We start from the raw sequence: 18,976 nt of genomic DNA, 5'->3' as shown, positions 1-18,976 counted from the left end.
GTAGAAATGGGCCGGCGGTTGCGTAGTGCTTAAGGAGCTGGGCTAGCGTGCAGTAACTTGAAAAGTTGTGGGTTCAATTCCCGGCTTCCACTGTTGTACTCTTGAGCAAGGCACTTAACACCAAGTTATTTGACATAAATGTATGTCAGTCACTTTGGACAACAGTGTCTGCTAAATGAATAAATGTAAACATAAATGTAAATGGCATGTGTCTCTGCTGTCTGCTTGAGATCAAATCGCCCAAGACACATTCTAAAAACATGCCCTTGCAAAGCCCATAACCTAGAACTAATCAAATTCCACAGCCCAAATTCCAACAATTCTAAAAGAGCATCATCACCTTGGGGTTGAACGCCAGGGTTTTGGGGTCGTTGGGGTCAACCACAGAGGGGTACGGCTCAAAGATTATGCTCTTCCGGGGGGACTCCAGGGCAGCGCGACACATGGCTACCAGCAGGTCCACCACCTGTAGACAGGAAGTCCCATAATTCCACAGCCACCTACCAGCTATCGGCAAACACACTCTCTCTCTCTCTCTCTCTCTCTCTCTCTCTCTCTCTCTCTCTCTCTCTCTCTCTCTCTCTCTCTCTCTCTCTTTCTCTCTCTCACACACACACACACACACACACACACACACACACATGCCCTGGCAGACACACACACACTCTCGCATAGGCCAAAATACAACTTTCCTAACACAGACAGCAGAGGCGAGGTAGTGAGCTGTAAGCCCTTAAGTCAAACAGAACTGAGCTGGTGTCAGAATGGGATTTAACAGAGAGGGCAGAGGTTTACCGTGAGTATGAGCGGGTGAGGATGGATGGATGGATGTTGTGTACAAAGAGACAGGGAAGGAGAAAGAAAGAGAATGAGGAAGACCAAGACAGGCAGGCAGAGAGAAAAACAGACTTACTGTAAATACTGTCACAGTCGGATACAACAGGTATATGGACATATGAATATGGATACACAGGTGAAGTGATTGACAATTTGGTAATCCATATGTCCTCTGTGCAGAGTTATAATGAGTGGTGGGGGGAGAAGCTGTGTTGTGTTATATAGTTGAAGAGGTCACACTGTCATGAGTGCTGTGTGTTTGGGGTGGACTGGACAGGGGTGAGTGTTGTGTGTTTGGGGGGGACTGGACAGGGGTGAGTGTTGTGTGTTTGGGGTGAGTGCTGTGTGTTTGGGGTGGACTGGACAGAGGGAAATCACCTCGGCTCCTGTCGCAACCTCTTCTGCTGCCCCAGACATCACACCCAGAGTGTAGAAAGAGAATACACACAGCTCCCGTGTGCAAACAGCAGGCTGAACACATACACACACACACACACACACACACACACACACACACACACACACACACACACACACACACACAACCATAAACACAAATAAATATTATTTTCTCTGAATCATTATTATTGGCAAACAAAAACAGTTTGGACAGATTTGTTGTTATGAAGCAAATGAACAAGCCGGAGGTAATGGCCTGTTTAACAAACCTAATGAGTATCAGCGCTGCATTAATCACACTTATCAGCACTCTCACATTTATATTTATTCATTATGCAGACTCGCTCATTCAAAGCCACGCACGGCGCTAGCCCAATGTAGGGTTTCATCACTATGTGCACCTCAGAGGAATCAACCAAAGGTCTCAGGGTTGTTAACACTTTGCTGTACCCAATGGCAACACCTTAGTACTGGAGTGGAGCTACAGTACAGGAGGTTTTAACATGCAGGACAAAGAGGAGGTTAAGCCATGAATGAACTAACTAGACGAGGTTTAACCATACAGGAGCTAGAGGAGGTTCAACCATACAAGAGCTAGAGGAGGTTAAACCATACAGGAGCTAGAGGAGGTTAAACCATACAGAAGACAGAGGAGGTTAAACCATACAGAAGACAGAGGAGGTTAAACCAGAGAGGGTTAAAGTGGACAGTAATCAAGAATCTTTGGTTAAACCATGCAGGAGACAGGGGAGGTTAAACCACAATGGAGGAAGAGGAGGTTAAACCATGCAGGAGCTAGTGGAGGTCTCACCTTGAGCATGGAGCCGTTCTGAAAGACGTGCTGTTCGTCGCAGACCACACAGTACTCGTTGAGAGTGGGGATGCGCTGCTCAGCATACTTCATTATCTGTGAAGGAGAGACGAAACACACACATGCCCTACCAATCTTCTCATGCATCTCACAAAACAAGCCTGCAGAGGACAACATGGAGCCTGTTCAATAATATGTCCCCCCTGCACCATCTTGTAACCTCATTTAATACCAGAATGATTTTCAACCATGAGCCTTCACTCAGTTACCCTCAAAGTTCTCTCTCCTGATTTTACAAAACGATCAACAACAAAAAAAAAGCACCTAAATAGATACATACATCTCCCTCCCTTCAAAAAAAAAATCTAAATAAAAATGCTACTGACTGTCCTACTCTGTTGCCAGTGATGCACTATTCCTGACACCACAGCGCCCTCTAGTGACTCCTACCTGCACTAAGAAGCCATACTCCAAGGTGGGGATGTTCTTGCAGTGTCCGCCCGCCTGGGATGAGAAAAACAATTCAATCAGCTGCCTCGTGGTAATCTGCGCTGGGGCCCTGGCCGCCGGGACAGCCACAGTCTGATGGGTCAAGTCAAGAAAAGCATTATGGGAAGGGGGTGCCAGCCAGCCATATCAGGAGGAGGTGGGTGGGGGAGGAGAGGCAGAGGGCAGTTTTTTTTTTTTTTTGGTTTGGGGTGCTTTTCTGTCCAGGGGCAAGTGGGGGGAGACGTCAAGGGGGTGGGTGGAAAAACAAAGGTTATCACAAGAGTGCCGGGGAAATGGTTATTCAGTGGATGGAGACACACACAAGTCCACACACACACACACACACACACACACACACACACACTAAAATGTCTTTTTTCTGAATGATGTGAACAGAAAGTGGGGTCAAATCTGCCAGCACAACATGATAAGTGGAATATAATATGCCAGTGTGTTCGGTCAAATCCATGTCAAATCCGCTCAGTCCAAATGAGATGATCCTCTATTATAAACACTGACTGGATATTCAATAACCTTTCCAGGCTCATCTTAGATTAAAGGCTGTTGTTTGTTTATTGGTGACCATATTTGATTAGTAGCCACAGAGGTTCTCTTAAAAAGCACCTCACTGGGCAAGGGCTTATTTTGTTTTCACATATACATACTGTTAGGACACTGATCATTAAATGACTATTAAATTATAATGAATACATAATGCATGGCTTAACAAAGGAGAAATATATTGCCTCTTACAGACCCATTATCTGTGTCATTGAACAAAATATAATATTTATTATATAAATAGAGATTTAGTCTTTGGAACGTTTTAATGCCTCTGGGTCAGTTATACTTGGTTGCAATTGATCCTTCCAGTGCACCAACACCATTTGTGGCTGCATCGAGAACGGAATCACACGGAATGACAATGAGTGATGATGCGGCTACTGGCCTGAGGAGCATGCTGGGAGTTGTAGTCATTAGGAGCTGGGTAGGCAAGTGAAGGTTGGGTAGAAGGTTTGGGTGGCTGAGACAGGGATAGGGTTTATGCCGAACGTCAGAAGGCTACACTGGAAAACAGGTCTAATCACATTGGCTTATCGAATGATAACACTGATTCTAACAGTAACTAAAATACTGTTAACCTGCATTGTACATTTCGTTTAATCATCTGTATGTTATAAGATAAAAAAAAATCAACCATCAACACTTACTGTATAGTATACAACTGAACATGGGATATACCAATGTTTGAAATATAATCTATACACATACATGTGCTGATTTATTGCTATTTTTACTGTGTATGTGTTCTAATCACATGATTACTTGATAAGCGGATGTGATTACACCTCCTTTCCGGTGTAGCCTTCTAACTTTCGGCATAAACCCTACTGAATGAGGGAGAGGCAATAGGGTGGGTGCTTAAGATGGGGTGTGGAGGTGGGGGGGGGGGAGAGGTGCGGGCGTGTGATTGGCTACTCTAGGGGGTGGTTAAGGCAGGTGGGGCGTCGGACCTGACTGTTGGGGGGGTAGCTGAAGAGCTCCCCCTTGGGGTTCTTCATGGTGCAGGAGATGGAGCGGTTCATCAGGCGCGTGACTCGCAGCTCGGGCACGCTCAGCTTGCCCTTCAGCACCGTGTCCTGGATCAGAGGGAAACTCGGGGACCTGGTCACACACACACACACACATGAGAGAGAGAGAGAGAGAGAGAGAGAGAGAGAGAGAGAGATAGAGAGGGAAGGAAAAAATATATGTTGTAAGGCAATATGTTCCTTGTTCTATTGGTTGGGGATTTCCTAGAGGAGCCAAAACGTTCACAGTTACATGCAGGTATGTAATCCCAACACCCTAACCTATGCATTATAACACCCTAAAACCCTCACCGGTGCATTATAACACCCTACTCTATGCATTATAGCACAACAGAGAGAACTACACAGAGACTTAATAATACTTCACAACAAAATAGACACACCTTCAATGGCATTTCGCTGGGGTTGTCAAATGGGCCCCTTTCTATCATTAGTGTTTCCTTAAATTAGGTCTAAAGTAGGGTTCAGACCAAAGATTCCCGACGAGACGAGCCGCGACGCTCTAAAACCTTGCGACTGCGACTCAACGTGTTTAATGCTCTGCGACGGCTTGCGACTGCTTGCAACTACGTGCAACTTCTAATTCACACCGCTGCAACTCAGTCTCGTAGCGTCGGGAATCTTTGGTGTGAATTGGGCTTAAGACACTGGCCTGGCCATGCCCACCTATATTATCCTTTCAGAGAGAGGCTAGTCTGGCAGATGACAATACATTAACATTTCCCCTCACACACCAGGGAGGACGGCCAATCCGCAACAAGAAGGAGACGACGCTACAGTTTTCGAAAATCAAAAGTGGCTGTGGTAAACGGTAGCAGCAATGCCTGCAACACATTGCAGTCGGAAAAATTAGTCAATTTCTGTTTAGCAAAGGTAGGCTGATATACATTGTTCCTGTACTACCGATGTGGTTTATTATCAATTTGTAAAGATTACTGTAGGTGAAGTAGGAAGCAACATTGGGAATCCCTGATCAATGTGATTATTTACAGTAGGCTGGTCCAATGATTTCAAAGTTCCCACAAAGTCTACACCAGTTGCAGCGCTAGAGTTGAAAATGTTTCCCAATCAAGAGAGGCCAGACTCTCTTCACAAAGTGAAACAAAGTAGTCTGGTGAGTCTGGTATTACCAGGCTACTAAGTCACCTCCAGAAGGTTCAACAGTGGTGTTTCATATCCCAGACTCACTCCCACTCATACTCCTGATAGGTGAGAACACATATCAGTACTAGAAACAAAACAAATACACCTCAAGATACACCCTCAAGACTGAGAGATAACCATGAAGAAATGCTAGTCCAACAAAGACCTTCAGCTGTTCCCCCCATTTGCTGGTAGAAACTATTAGTGTTCTCCCATTTCGCTAATAATTAGATGCAAGTCATTGCAGTACCTCATGGTGGTATATCTTAACTCAGGGGCAGTAAATGCAGACACAACGGAGACATAAACTGTCTCAAAATAAAGAAATTCTGCTCTTATAAAGATGGATGGTCCATCTACAGTAATTGCACAGCGTTGTCAATGACAGATTACACTGGCATGCAAACGTGTGCTTCTGACAAGTTGTACTCTCATAACAAAAAAAAATCATATTTCCCCAAAGAAATTAAATGTCAACAACAAGCATTGTCCTTTAAAGATTGTGCAGCTGTTATGAAACCTGGAAATAATACACCATTACATAACACAAACACGTTTGGTACCAGACAAAACACTGAATGCCAAACAAAAGTAAGATTGACATGGCGTAGGAGACTATTTGAGAGAATTGTTGGGAAATGTTGTTGCCATGGCGGCGGTGGCATACTTCGGTATGGGGGAGAAGATGCTGAGGCCGGCGCGGAACTTCTTGATGGTTCCGCCGGCTTTGAACCAGCTGTGCCGCTTCTCCTGCTGGGCCTTGAGGAACTCATTACTCAGGTGCTTCCACTGCTGGGAGGTGAACGTGGTCAGGATCCTGAAACACACACACACACACACACACACACACACACATTAATATATTATACAGTTTATTATTCATTTTCACATATTAGAATTAAAAGGCTTGAATATTTGAAATGTCTTTGAAGGATATTGAATAATGTGGGATTTATGCCAAGGTAAAGTTGGAGTTAGAGAGGACGCCCAGACAGACAGACAATTAGACAGACAGACAGACTTACTTCTTGAGCTGAAGGCCCAGGCTGAAGCCATCTTTATTGGAGGGCTGGAACACTTCCACCGAGGGCTCTGTGAAGGCAGCACAGGGGTTCAGAATGAGCTCTGCTCTGCCACATCACCACTTTATAGGGACATTCACACGGGCACGCAGACATTACGCTTACTGAGGCACATCATATGAAATTAGGATTCGTAAAGTAAATCACTCACATTTAGAATTACACACACACACACACACACACGTACGGACACACACACGGACACACACTTCCACAAACACACTGTTCTAACCTGGTCCATCCAGATACTGTGAGAGGGAGAAGCGTAGCCTCAGGACGATGGGTTCTGTTCTGATGACCTTCCAGGCGGTCGCCACCTCCTCCTGGTGTAATAGGACATCAGGACGCACACACACACACACACACACACACATATACACAGACACAGACACACACACACACACACACACACACACACACAGACACCGACACACAAACACACACACACACACACACACACACACACACACACGTTTAGGCAATCTCCAAATACCGTTTTCCAAAAACCTTTTCTTTTCCACAGGGCCATGGTTTATGCCTATCTATTCCATGACTGGTAAGGGAGTAAGGCAGAGTCCAGCTTCGTCTACTCACATCCAGGAAACTGACATTGATCTGGAGGTCGATATCCACATCATCAATGGTCCCATATTCCCTAATGAGAGAGATAAGAAATAAATCCTAATCACACAGGGTTATCGCATTTTGCTTTGCACTGCTTTATAGTCTGCCAAAACCAGAAGTGCACATAATGACTCATCATATTATTAAATTGTGCTGTGTGTGTGTATGTGTGTGTGTGTGTGTGTGTGTTGTTGTTGTTGTTGTTGTTGTTGTGTGTGTGTGTGTGTGTGTGTAGGGTGTATAGCTTACCTAACAGAGATGGCGCTCTCTGTGTAAATGTCCTTCACTGCCTCGATATCAGCATCAAGCTGAGGATGCCGGTACAGGTCAGCAGCACAGCTCCCCTGCAGACAACACACACACACACACACACACACACACACACACACACACACACACACACACACACACACACACACACACACACACACACACACACAGACACACACACACACATATATACTTATAGCACACACTTGCATACTTATGGCGCATGCTGAGAGCTAACTTGATGATAGGATAGGCTTTGTCTGCCATGATATCAGGCTAAATTTCAGTTTTAAACAGACAGACAGGAGGGTTTTTTTTATATCATTTAAAAGCTAACAACAGCAATTTAAACATCACTTGCATTGACAATGAGAGTGAAAGGGATAGACTCAAAGACAACACGAAAATGAGACAGATAGATAGAGAGGAAGGGAGAAAGAGAGGGGGAGAGAGAGACAGAGAGAGAGAGAGAGAGAGAGAGAGAGAGAGAGAGAGAGAGAGAGGGAGAGAGGGAGAGAGAGAGAGAGGGAGAGAGATGGGACAGGGACTGTCTGTAACAGGCACTGATTGGCCAAACAATTCGGTCTTTAATCTCAGTGATGTGTACGCATGTTTCTGGGTGGCGTCCCTGAGATAATTGTATTCCATGTCTGTCTTGATTTGCCAAAAGAGCCCTGGGCCTTGGGAGACAAAAGCGTTTTTGCACTAATCTGATTACAATATTAGCATGCAATATTAGAAGACATTGTCATGGCCTTATAATGCATTTGTAGCCTGTTACTATTGGAGACAAGACTGTGGGCTTTCTTCAACAAGCCCAAGAACAGAGTAGCATAATATCTGGCTATTCAAATCCTCCTGATGCTGTTAGATGGTAGTTATCATGGCTCTGTCAAGTTTTCTTTTTTTTCTTGTGATTCCACCTAGAGATCAAAGTCATTTCTGAGTGTGTGTGCGTGTGTGCATGTGTGCGTGTGTGCGTGCATGCGCATGCACGCATATGTGTGCTTATGTGTGCATGACTGTGAGAGAGTACTGGTCATGTGTGCAGACTGGACAGTCGAGTGGAGACCTCTCTCACCTGGATGCCGTACAAGAACTGCTCTGACTCATTGTCACCATCAGATTCCTCATCAGTCCAGTACTGGCCTTTGACATCCTGTGGAAAACAAACACACACACATGCAGCTTTTAGATGCCAATTCCGAGATGCTATGTATTAAAGCTCTAAACAACTTTACAATGTGACACAAAAACTTGCATTTTTATCAGCAATTAATCCCAAGGCAACATACAACAATAGAACAAGATTTAAGCTACAGGGCTGCAGCTATAGCAATATAATAACATTTAAGATACAGTGCAGAGGGGATCATAGCTTGGAATTACCACTGCATCTGTCAATACTGGTAGCCTGCTAGAGGATAATAGTGCCTACATTTTAAGCACAAGGCAAAGTACAGTGGGGGGCACATGTATTTGATACCAGGCTAAAACAGGAATATAAAATCATCATTTGACAATTGATCTTAATGCCTTCATTAAAAAAAAAATGAGTAAAAATCAAACCGCCAAGGACACCAATTTTCTTTGTGATTGAAGAATGTATCGTAAATAAATAGTTTTCCTTAAATGCTAGGGGAAGGAAGTATTTGGCCCCCTATGTACAGTACTGTAACCGTATGGGAATTTAACACATAGGGTTAACATAGGGGCAGGCAGATTTTTATTTTAAGGCCAGCTACTTCATGGATCCAGGATATTATGCATCCCGATAAAGTTCCCTTGGCCTTTGGAATTAAAATAGCCCCACATCATCACATACACTTCACCATAGCTAGAGATTGGCATGGTGCTTTTTCCAGTAGAACTTTTAGTCTGTTTGATTTGCATTGAGCTCAATGAGCATCAAACAGGCTAAAGGCCTACTGGAAAAAGCACATAGGGTATAGGGGGTCAAATACTTCCTTCCCTCTAGCATTTAGGAAGAACATTTATTTATTTACGATACATTCACAAAGGAAATTGGTGTACTTTTACTCATTTTTTTAATTAAGACATTAAGATCAATTGTCAAATGATGATTTTATATTCCTCTTTTTAGGCAACTTTAGCATGGTATCAAATACATTTTCTTCCCACTGTATGTCACACCATCATTTCTAAAATTAATAATAAAAACTCTATGATTCTGAAATACAAAGGAAGAAAATAGGTCTGGTCAGAAAATGCTCCTTTACACTGGAACATGTGTTATATGGAGAACTATTCAAATGATGCACATCTGAATTAAACTATTGCTGTACTCTAATGCCTGACCACATAATATTATCTCTAATGGCTCCTACAATATTCTGGGCAATATTGGGCAATATTCTGTGCCCTCTTACTTCTTTTGTTCCCTCTCTCTGTCTCTCTCTCTCTCTCTCTCGTGCTCTCTCTTGTGCTCTCTCTTTCCCTCTCTCATCCTCTCTCTCTCACACTCTCTCACATTTCCGCTCTCGGACACTCTCTCTCATTTCCTCTCTCTCACTCTCTCTCATTTTCTCTCCCACTCTCCAGTTCTCAGAAAAACACTTTCATCATGCTGACAGAAACGCAACACAAACCCTTCAGGTGGGTCCAGCGAGTTCAGGATGAAAAAGCTGAAAGCTATTCTTGTCCTGCTACATTTTATGCCCGACATCACATGTGCTCACAGAAAACAGCTGAATACTGACAGCACATATATCTATTTTAATACTCTATCCATCTAAGCACATCAAGCACTCAGTCATGCATTGTGGTACACCGAGTAATAGATCAGGGGTAAGAAATGTCTTTCTGTGGTGAGTCCTTTTGTTGGTGGGTCGCTTACCATTGAATCTGCCATTCACTGTGGTTGTTCTGTCAGGCTTCGGCCTTGTGCATCCATTCCAGCTAAAAGCTCCGGTGAGATGGAGCAACGTCCAGAAGTTTAGGTAACCAGTGGAGTCCTTTTTCCTTTAGTGAGTGGGGCTCTTTAGATAGTGGTGTCCTGTTCTGTGCCTGAAAAGGGGAAACAAATATATTTTGGGATTTTCTTCTTCAGTGGTGCCGTCTGGCAAAATCAAGATGCCGTGCCATCTTTTTTGCAACATCCCTCAACCCACACACAGACACACAGACACACAGACACACACACACACACACACAGACACACACACACACTTTAATTATCTACACTCCACCTTGCCATGTATCCTAGCAACAGCCATCTCTGCCTTATGTCATGATTTCATTAATCAGCATGGAGAGTGTGGGAGCAAGGCTCTCTCTCTCTCTCTCTCTCTCTCTCTCTCTCTCAAAACAAATGTGTTGATGTGTTGTCCCTATCTGGACACAGAGACGTGTTAAAAACAATGGAAATTGTGTTGTTTTTCCCCCCAACACATTCGTTTAAAGAGTGCGCTCATTCTCTTTGGTATCTTTCTCTCTACCTTTTTTTGAGCGTGCATTCTGCTATGGAGACATTCACACATTTCACTTCCATTTCTGTTGCAGGTCCTTATATAACAGTGGGAAGGTGCGATTTGCTTGGCTTCTGTTGCTGGTCGTGTAATTCCTATTTAACAGCCAGTGCTTCTTACACTTTCAAAATGCTGTTTACAATGGGTTACCCATCTGAGGATGGTATGACAACAAATATGATCATAGAAAATAATGTAGATTTACACTCTTTCTATTTGATCAGAATGCTTTACCAATACAATATCCATTAGCAATCACTAAAACTGTGGCTCATAAAAGAGTGTATTATCTCAAACAAATAGAAATGTAGTGTGACTCCAAAAGCAAAATGAAGAATCTGTCTATGCTACCGCATATGGTCTACTCAGCCAGTCATCCGTGAGTGTTAACTCCGGGGGACATCATTAACTGTATCATATGGCTTCCTGTGTGGGTCCAAATGTTACCCAACCAAAACAGCATGAAAAGCCCCTCTACATGACTGATTTCAGCTGAGGACTACACAACTAACTCATGATGGAGTGGGAGGATGGTTAACTCAGTATAACAAACAACAAATGCAACCCTCAGAAATGGTAAATGAAATGGTACACATTCACGCAAAGCTGCATTTTGTCTGATACTACTAAAAATGCTTGGATGTTGTTTCTTTGAATTAAAATATTACAAACTTGCTATTATTCTTTGGGAATATCATTAGGTCTGTATGTTTATAAAATATAAACACATTTTGTCGTGTGATTTTGCAGAGCTATCTTCAAATGCACCACCAGATAAATTAAATTATTTTCTAAAGGAAGAGTATTCCATTAGATGCATGACAATCTAAACAACATTGGATGCAACACCACTTGCGCGCACATACACACACGCACTCTCTTCCTTGGGAGCCATAATTCAGAACCATCTTTGCTGCCAGATAACAAATAAAATTTAGTTGTTTTGTACCCCTCTCCTCTCCTCCTCCTTCTCTCTCTCTTTCTCGCGACCATACTTAGGCGCTGGATCCAAATTTTAGCCATTTTGTTTCAGTCCTCAGCTCCTACTGCCTACATTTCCCTTATCCCCCCCCCCTCAACCTCACTGGCACACTGCCATACCCCCCCCCCCTCCCTTCAGCATTCGTGTCTAATCTTTTATAATTCCCACATCAAAGAGCATACGAATAACAACAGCTGTTTCATTTCTGTTTCGCTGAATAGAAAAAGGCCTCTAAGATGTCGCTGTATCTAAGCAACACCTACCATTCTGGCCTCAGCAGCATCGCCTGCCTCCTCCTGCCATTACCGAACAGCCCCCTCGCCCCCTCCCTTTCCTGCTTTCTTCTCTCCATCTCTCCTCTCCTCCCTCTTCCTGCCCCCCACTCTGCTCCCCCTATCCCTTTCCTAACCCTCCGACGGCCTTGCTTGTCCTCAGCCCTCTCTTGTTGCTCCACATACACACACAAATACACACACACACACACACACGGACACTGACATCGTTAAAACGTCCCGCTCTCACACACAAAACACACAATAGACACAGCGAGAGATTCCCAGTGCCTCCTCCTCCTCTTCCTTCACCCTCCATGCATTGCTGCCCCATCCATTCTCTCTTACCTCCTCAGGAGATGGAGGGAGGGGGGGTCGGGGTTTGGTTGGGGGAGGAGGGGTTGGGGTGTCGATGCTGATGCTGATGCTGCTCCTGCTCCCTCTCCCGCTCCGTTTCCGGACGCTCCTGCTTCCCGTTCCAGCTGTCCTCCGCTACGGCGAAACACACATCCCTCCCCCTCTAAAATAACACCTCGGTGAAGCTCCGCCGCAAATTCACCATTTCACGGCTTGTGGTTGAATTTCCTCTTTTTGTCCTTGGTTAGATTTTCCTCTCTTTCTCTTTTTTCCCTCTCTCTCTCTCCTTCTCTCCGTCCGACAGGGGCTATGTGTTTATCTATTGCAGATCTCTGCTGCCTCTACTGCTGCCTTATTTTTTGCCTGACAACACAGAGCAGCCTGAGCATGCTCAGTCGGAGGCAGGCGGGGAGTCATGTGACCTGCAGCTGACTGGGTTGTCCCTACTGCTGCTGCTGCTGCTGCCAGGGAGGAGAGAGGGAGGGGGGATCTGCGGGGGAGACAGAGATGGAGGAAAATGGCAGTGTGCTCTCGGACCCTGTGTGTGTGTGTGTGTGTGTGTACGTTTGTGTATGTGTATTAACATGTGTGTGTGTGTGTATTATTAATATGTGTGTGTGTGTGTATGTGTGTCAGTATGTGGTATGTGGTATGTGTGTTGTGTGAACCCTATACCCTCTTGTGTAGAAGAATATATTTTGCTGACATACATTTTTCTGAAAATATAACATATAGCCTTATTTTTACCTCTTCTTAATAAATATTCAATTCCTCTACTCTCACCCTGTGGAGATGCACAGCATGTATGTGGATGAGTCATTTGTGTAGAGACGTGCAGATATGTATGTGTATGTGTATGTGTATGTGTATGTGTATGCTTGTGTGTGTATGCTTGTGTGTGTGTGTGTGTGTGTGTGCAAAAGAGAGAGAGAGGGAGAGAGAGAGAGAGAGAGAGAGAGAGAGAGAGAGAGAGTGTATGTGTATGGCTGTGACAGAGAGAGATAGAAAGAGTGTGAGAGAGAGAGAGAGGAGAGTAAGACTGAGCATATATGTGTGCACGTGCATGCCTAATTTGATTGTGCTTTTGCAGACCAGTACTATCATCTAGTGCAGCCACTCTCCGATTAGCTCAACTTCCTTGCTTTTGGTGCCTAATGATACGCCTCTCAGTGAAGTGGCACTGGCTGCTTAGATCAAAACCAGCGTCTGTCCTTAATGACAGTTCAGTTCACCTGCTTAGCTGAGCAAACTCAGGTAAGTAATGACCCAGGGGCAGAGAGAGAGAGAAAGAGAGAGAGAGAGAGAGTGAGAGAGAGATTAGCGGCAGGAAAGAGTGTTCAGCGTTCTATTGAGTGACTCACCTGCAGGGGACAGAGGGACGATGACAATGCTGAAAGTGCTCATCTTCCCCTGGCTTCCTGCTAAGGAGACATTTGGCCATTTATTAATTTGATGACTTTTCTTTCTAAAGTCATCATGCATCACGCATTCCCAGAAATGTTGTCTGTACGGACATGCACACAGTAATTTCCACTGAATGATTTAATTTTACAAGCAGCCACATTCCTCTGTGAGAGTTATTCAATTAGGCACGGGTGAATGGATGTAAAGGTCAGTGCAAAATAAACGTGCTCCCATATGCAAAGGAGGAGAGGAAAGTTCTGTCACAGGAAATGTTAAGTTATTCTAAACCCTTATTATCATAATATGCATGAGTCTTTGCTTAAGTGAACGGCTCTCCCCGCTCTCACAGTGACACACCTGACAAACCAATGGTTATAAAAAAATGAGTGTGGAGTTTCAAAACAACAAAAAAAAAACACTGAATAAAACATGACTCTGCACTTCTTGAGGAACACGCACCACTTCCTTCTCCCCCTACTCTATTCCCTCTCTCCCTGCTCTCTGCTCAGGCCAGAGCCTTGGTGGGATTTGCTGTGGGATTTCCAGGCAGTGGGGCGAGCTGGCCCAGCAGTATAGGGAGGCTAATGCTAATACCCTTTGGCAGCCATAAGGGGTTTGGCCGTCCCGTTCCCAGGGGCTGATTGGACTGATTGGATTGTGGGCTTGTCCCTCACCTGGGGCCGCGCGTGCATGAGACTGATCAGGGAGCAAAGGAGCGCACAGGAGGAGGAGAGGAGAAGAGAAGAGGAGGAGGAGGAGGAGGAGGAAGAAGAAGAGGTGGCCATTGTGAGGAAGCCAAGAGCTGGCACGAGTTTGAGAGGCTTTGGCAGAAAGAGAGATAAAGAGGCAGAGAGAGCGAGCGAGTTAAAGAGAAAACGTGTGAGTGTGTGTGTGTGTGTGAAAGAAGAGTGTCGGCATGGGTAGCGGCAGTAGCAGCGGAGGTGGGAAAGTGGTGGTGCAGGAATGCAGGTGAGTCTGGCAGTAGGGGGCAGTAGGGGGCAACAGGGTGGGGGGTGTTGGTGGTACGTGTGTGTGTGTGTGTGTGTGTGTGTGTGTGTGTTCGTGTGTGTGTATGCGTGTGTGGGTGGTGGGTGGAGTGAGTGAGGGGTGGGAGCGAGGGCTGTTAAGTAAGAGCCTGTGGAAGGACAGGTTATGACTGCGGGATGAGAGCGAGTGAGATTATTGACGTGTTGGTCCCTGTAGATGACCTCCTGCTTGCTGTTGACAGAATGGGCCCAGTACTGTGAGGGGCCAGTTGAATCTGTAGACTACTGCTCACGAGCTTGGAGGACTGTTTCAAACCTGTTGTCTAAACAACATCCAGCAAAAAGTCCAGGAAGCTATACTGTTCACATGTGTGTAGTGTAGAGTTGTTAATAACTATGTGAGTAGCCACTACAGAGACTGATCTGCCTAGAGCTGATTAGTAGAATTATGATGTACGTCTCATACGGGATAAGAAACACTGGAGGACAAGTACTGAGACTGGGACACAATGGGCATGTGTAACATTATACAGTCGAGATATACAAAAGGTTATAGGCTATTAACTGCTACACTCCAAATTATCACATTAGTTTGTATGTGCTTTGTAGCATCACGGTTTCTGTTTGTTTGAGTTCGTACATGTGAGCTATTGCTGTAAGCAGTATGCGGTAGCCTAGAAATCTAGATGTCCAAGGCTAAGTATGTGGGGCAGCAGGTCAACAGGAAAGACACTAACAGGTTCACCTGTGGGTCATTCTCAAATCAGATATGGTACAGTAGTTTCTGCGCACCGTCTCAGATTTTATTCAAACCTTGTCTTTATCAAGAATGGGTCCCATAATCAAGGCCTGTGAAATATTTCTATTCAAATCCTATGCTTTCATATAATTTTCAGCCCTCGAAATTACTGCCTAAAAACAAATTGTCTGGTTGGAAATGTTTGGCCGTTAATAGGCTATAATAAAAGTGTTATTCATAGGCAGCAAAACTATGTGGGAAGACAAACATGTTCTCAGTATGACTGAACCATTAAAAGTTTGTACGCCATTCTTATTGATTTTCTACAAGGCCCTGGATTTGGAAAATAAAATAATATTAAAGTATACATTTGTTTTTGTACACATTTGATATCAATCATCATTTTTTCTTTACATACTATATTGTATTTATGTTGTACCAATATTTGAGCTCTCCAGATTTAATGGGCTTGAAGATTTTTAGAATAGATAGCCTGGGTGTTCCCATCATGCCTTGCGCGGTGGTTCATTCACGCTGCTAAGACAGTATGGAAACTACCGCCCTAATTTTTGACTGAGATAGGGGACCAATCACTGAACAGGGGGGAAAGCAAGACCATGATGAGCTATATGCACAGACGCATTTGATAGACATCCGTGGCGCCCAATGAACGGATCTGGGCATTTTTTCAAATACGAGAAAATGAACGTCTGGTTGGCAGACCACGTCTCATTTGAGGAGTGGTAGGCGCTACCACTAAATTGAGATATTCCCACATTGATCCTTCTGTTCCTAGCTACCCCACATGCCATGTTAGTCCTATGAACATTATCAAAAAAATGCAATCACACCTTGTTTTCCATACCTAGGGCCTTTTATAAAACTAATGGGCAAGTAGTGCAAATGTGTAACAGTCCAATCATACTGAAAACATATCCCTCTTCCATTACAAAGTAAGTTAACAATACTTTTCAAGATATTAATGACCAAACATGGCCTCCATGATAAGGTTTTTCTGAGAGTGTAAAAATGATATAGAAAGGGTGAACAAAATTATGAAAACAATGGAATTTAACAAACATATTTAACAGGTCTTAGTTTTGGGACCTTAATATTAGACAAACTTTTTCCTGCATTTGTCTGAACTGATATGGAATGACCCCCGTTATACAACACAAATGGCTACATTTGACAGTGACAGTGGCTGCTATTCCTAAGTAGAAACATTAGCCGGGTGCGAGATCAAAAAATTAATGTTCAAAGGTATCGTAAAAATATCCGCACACCGAGGAGCTCCCAAAAATATATTTTCCTGAGGAAGGGCTGCTAAAGCCTGAAACGTTAATATAAATAATTTCAAAATTATTCCTCCTTGGTGTGCGGATCTTTTTACGATACATTTGTTATTCCTAAGTAACCAAAATATCCATAAATAAATACACCCCTGTAGTAGTATGATAGTAGGGGAGGGGATACCAGTTACCTCTACCAGTTATTTGCTTGCTCCAACATCTCCTTAGACTGTTAGGTCTGTGAACTAAATGGATCTGTAATATTGGTGTTAATGTGACACAGTTCTGACTATGCCATCCTATTGAATGCACACGATTGCCTATGACACACTCTCTGATATTTTTGTTAGCCCTGCAAACACAGCCTCTGCTAATTATGTGACTCCTTCTGGAGCATTGCTGTGCTTAATTATAACCACAAGGGGGAGTCAAAGCACAAGTTATAAATCTCAGAGTTGGACAAGCTCCTCATATTTGAAACACACTGACATGATGAGCTGATAAATTGGGGTTTACTATGGTTGTGAGTCATTCAAATAAATACCACTAAAGGTTAGTCTGACTATAGTCAACATGCAGTTGGCCTAGTAGGCTGTTTGTCAGGAAGAGGCTCAGTGCCTTATGTTTGTATAGCCTACCTACATATCAGATTACCATTCATAAAGAGCGGTAGAGGGCAGGGAGTTTTGCCTACAGGTGCCAGATTGTCTTTCTAAGAAAATAGTGCTGGTAAACTCAGGTCGTATGCCTGACTCACCCGATGGATTGGGGCAACAGCTCAGTAGCGTAATTATGTGGTGCATGGTGTACCAAGATGTTGCTAAATTTCCTATGTTTCTGGCAGAGAAGATTCTTAACAGACAAGATTGAACAGATTGTGTTCTGTATTTGTTATGATTTATGGACAGTGTGCCAGCTACAGTTTCATTGTAGGCCATACCATTATCAGCATGGCTGCTGCTGGCCCTTTGGTTGCCCTATGCAAAACTGCTTTGTGGTAGTTTTTATTGAATAAACAGCCTTCATTGCTTTGAAAATGGAAGCATGCAATGTATTATGCCTGGCAGCGCCAAGCAATCTGAGTGCAATGTTTCAATCGGCATATGTGCTTAGTTTAAGGGAACAAATTACTGAAGACTTTAATACTCACCAATTCCACTATGGCAAAGACCACTCTTTACATTCTTGTCCATTTTCCAAATCACAGTGATTGCAGCCAATTAGTGCCCTCCCACAGTTTATCAATGGGCAGCTGTGAGTAGCCTACCGTTTAACTCCGCAATCTCTAAATCTAGCCTGGTGTTGCCTTCATGATTCCCTTCAAAAGTTACTTATATTAAAAAATAATATGCCTTTTATCATTAGTGACAAGCAAGCTGAAACCAGTCACTCTCTCTCTCTCCATGTGCGCCAAAGACACGGCGGAGACGGAGGCCTATCATAAAGTTTAAGATGTGCCGGTTAGAATGTATGTGAAATGTATCATCCTTGCTTGTAACATGCAGTTGGTAAGTTAACATAGTGTAAACGCTCTATAGGAAGAATGAAAAGCAGTTTAGTAAATGGCATTGGCTAAATTGTGTTACCCCATCCTTGGTGCCCGTACGCACCAATAGGCCTACGCACAGTACGTGATGTGAGTGGCCTGCAGAAAGAGTAGCTCGTTGTTGACCTATGTTGACTTTTTAGAGAGGCAGACGTCTGATCTTGGAAATAGTGCTCTATTAACAATGTCTCCGGACCTTTCGTTTAATGTCCTACCGACAAAGCAGTTCAATCAAGACGTATGCTACAGTATGCTAGGCTGTGCACCTTCCAAGTCTCCATGGACCATGCATGAAGGAACCATGCTTGTCATCGTTCAGATTAATTCCACCATTCAAGCGCACGTCTCCCTGCTGGTGTACGTGCGGGGTCGTGTGTGCATCTCATTAATGGGATTTCGACTCCCACTTCAAGCCTCTGTATGCTCGAAAGGTTCACTTTCAACCGTAATATGAGAGCTGCCTCAAAAGTTGTCTACAGTACTGAAGGTTACAGGCTAACGCCGTGCCAATTCATTTGCGGAAAAGCCATCAAAATAACGACACATTTCGTTATGGTGCTTCGGAGAATAGACTGTTTTTGGTCCATTTCACAACATATCGTTTGTATAAATGAACAGTCATACCGCCGCATGTGCATTTTCAGAACACAGCCTCCGATATAT

At 43.9% G+C, this 18,976-nt stretch overlaps 1 protein-coding gene across 4 annotated transcripts in view; it reads right to left on the bottom strand.

Annotated features, from left to right (window-relative positions):
- The window catches only part of LOC134095528 (protein mono-ADP-ribosyltransferase PARP6-like), a 20,082-nt gene extending 9,836 nt beyond the window's left edge, over nt 1-10,246 (bottom strand). For 3 of the 4 annotated variants that reach the window (XM_062549127.1, XM_062549131.1, XM_062549129.1), the window contains exons 1-12: nt 10,105-10,246; nt 8,329-8,406; nt 7,227-7,321; nt 6,948-7,008; nt 6,586-6,676; nt 6,297-6,363; nt 5,939-6,088; nt 4,051-4,201; nt 2,498-2,629; nt 2,048-2,143; nt 1,216-1,308; nt 341-466 (exon numbers count right to left, since the gene is read on the bottom strand). In XM_062549127.1, coding sequence (XP_062405111.1) covers nt 341-466; nt 1,216-1,308; nt 2,048-2,143; nt 2,498-2,629; nt 4,051-4,201; nt 5,939-6,088; nt 6,297-6,363; nt 6,586-6,676; nt 6,948-7,008; nt 7,227-7,321; nt 8,329-8,406; nt 10,105-10,119 — 1,155 coding nt within the window. In that variant the 5' untranslated portion in view covers nt 10,120-10,246. The remainder of the gene's footprint in view (nt 1-340; nt 467-1,215; nt 1,309-2,047; nt 2,144-2,497; nt 2,630-4,050; nt 4,202-5,938; nt 6,089-6,296; nt 6,364-6,585; nt 6,677-6,947; nt 7,009-7,226; nt 7,322-8,328; nt 8,407-10,104) is intronic. The other variant, XM_062549130.1, reaches the window with a different exon arrangement.
- Nucleotides 10,247-18,976: the final 8,730 nt, after the last annotated feature.

Source organism: Sardina pilchardus, chromosome 11, assembly GCF_963854185.1.
Source record: "Sardina pilchardus chromosome 11, fSarPil1.1, whole genome shotgun sequence".
Lineage (NCBI taxonomy): Eukaryota > Metazoa > Chordata > Actinopteri > Clupeiformes > Clupeidae > Sardina > Sardina pilchardus.
This window is presented reverse-complemented; position numbering and strand designations above follow the sequence as displayed.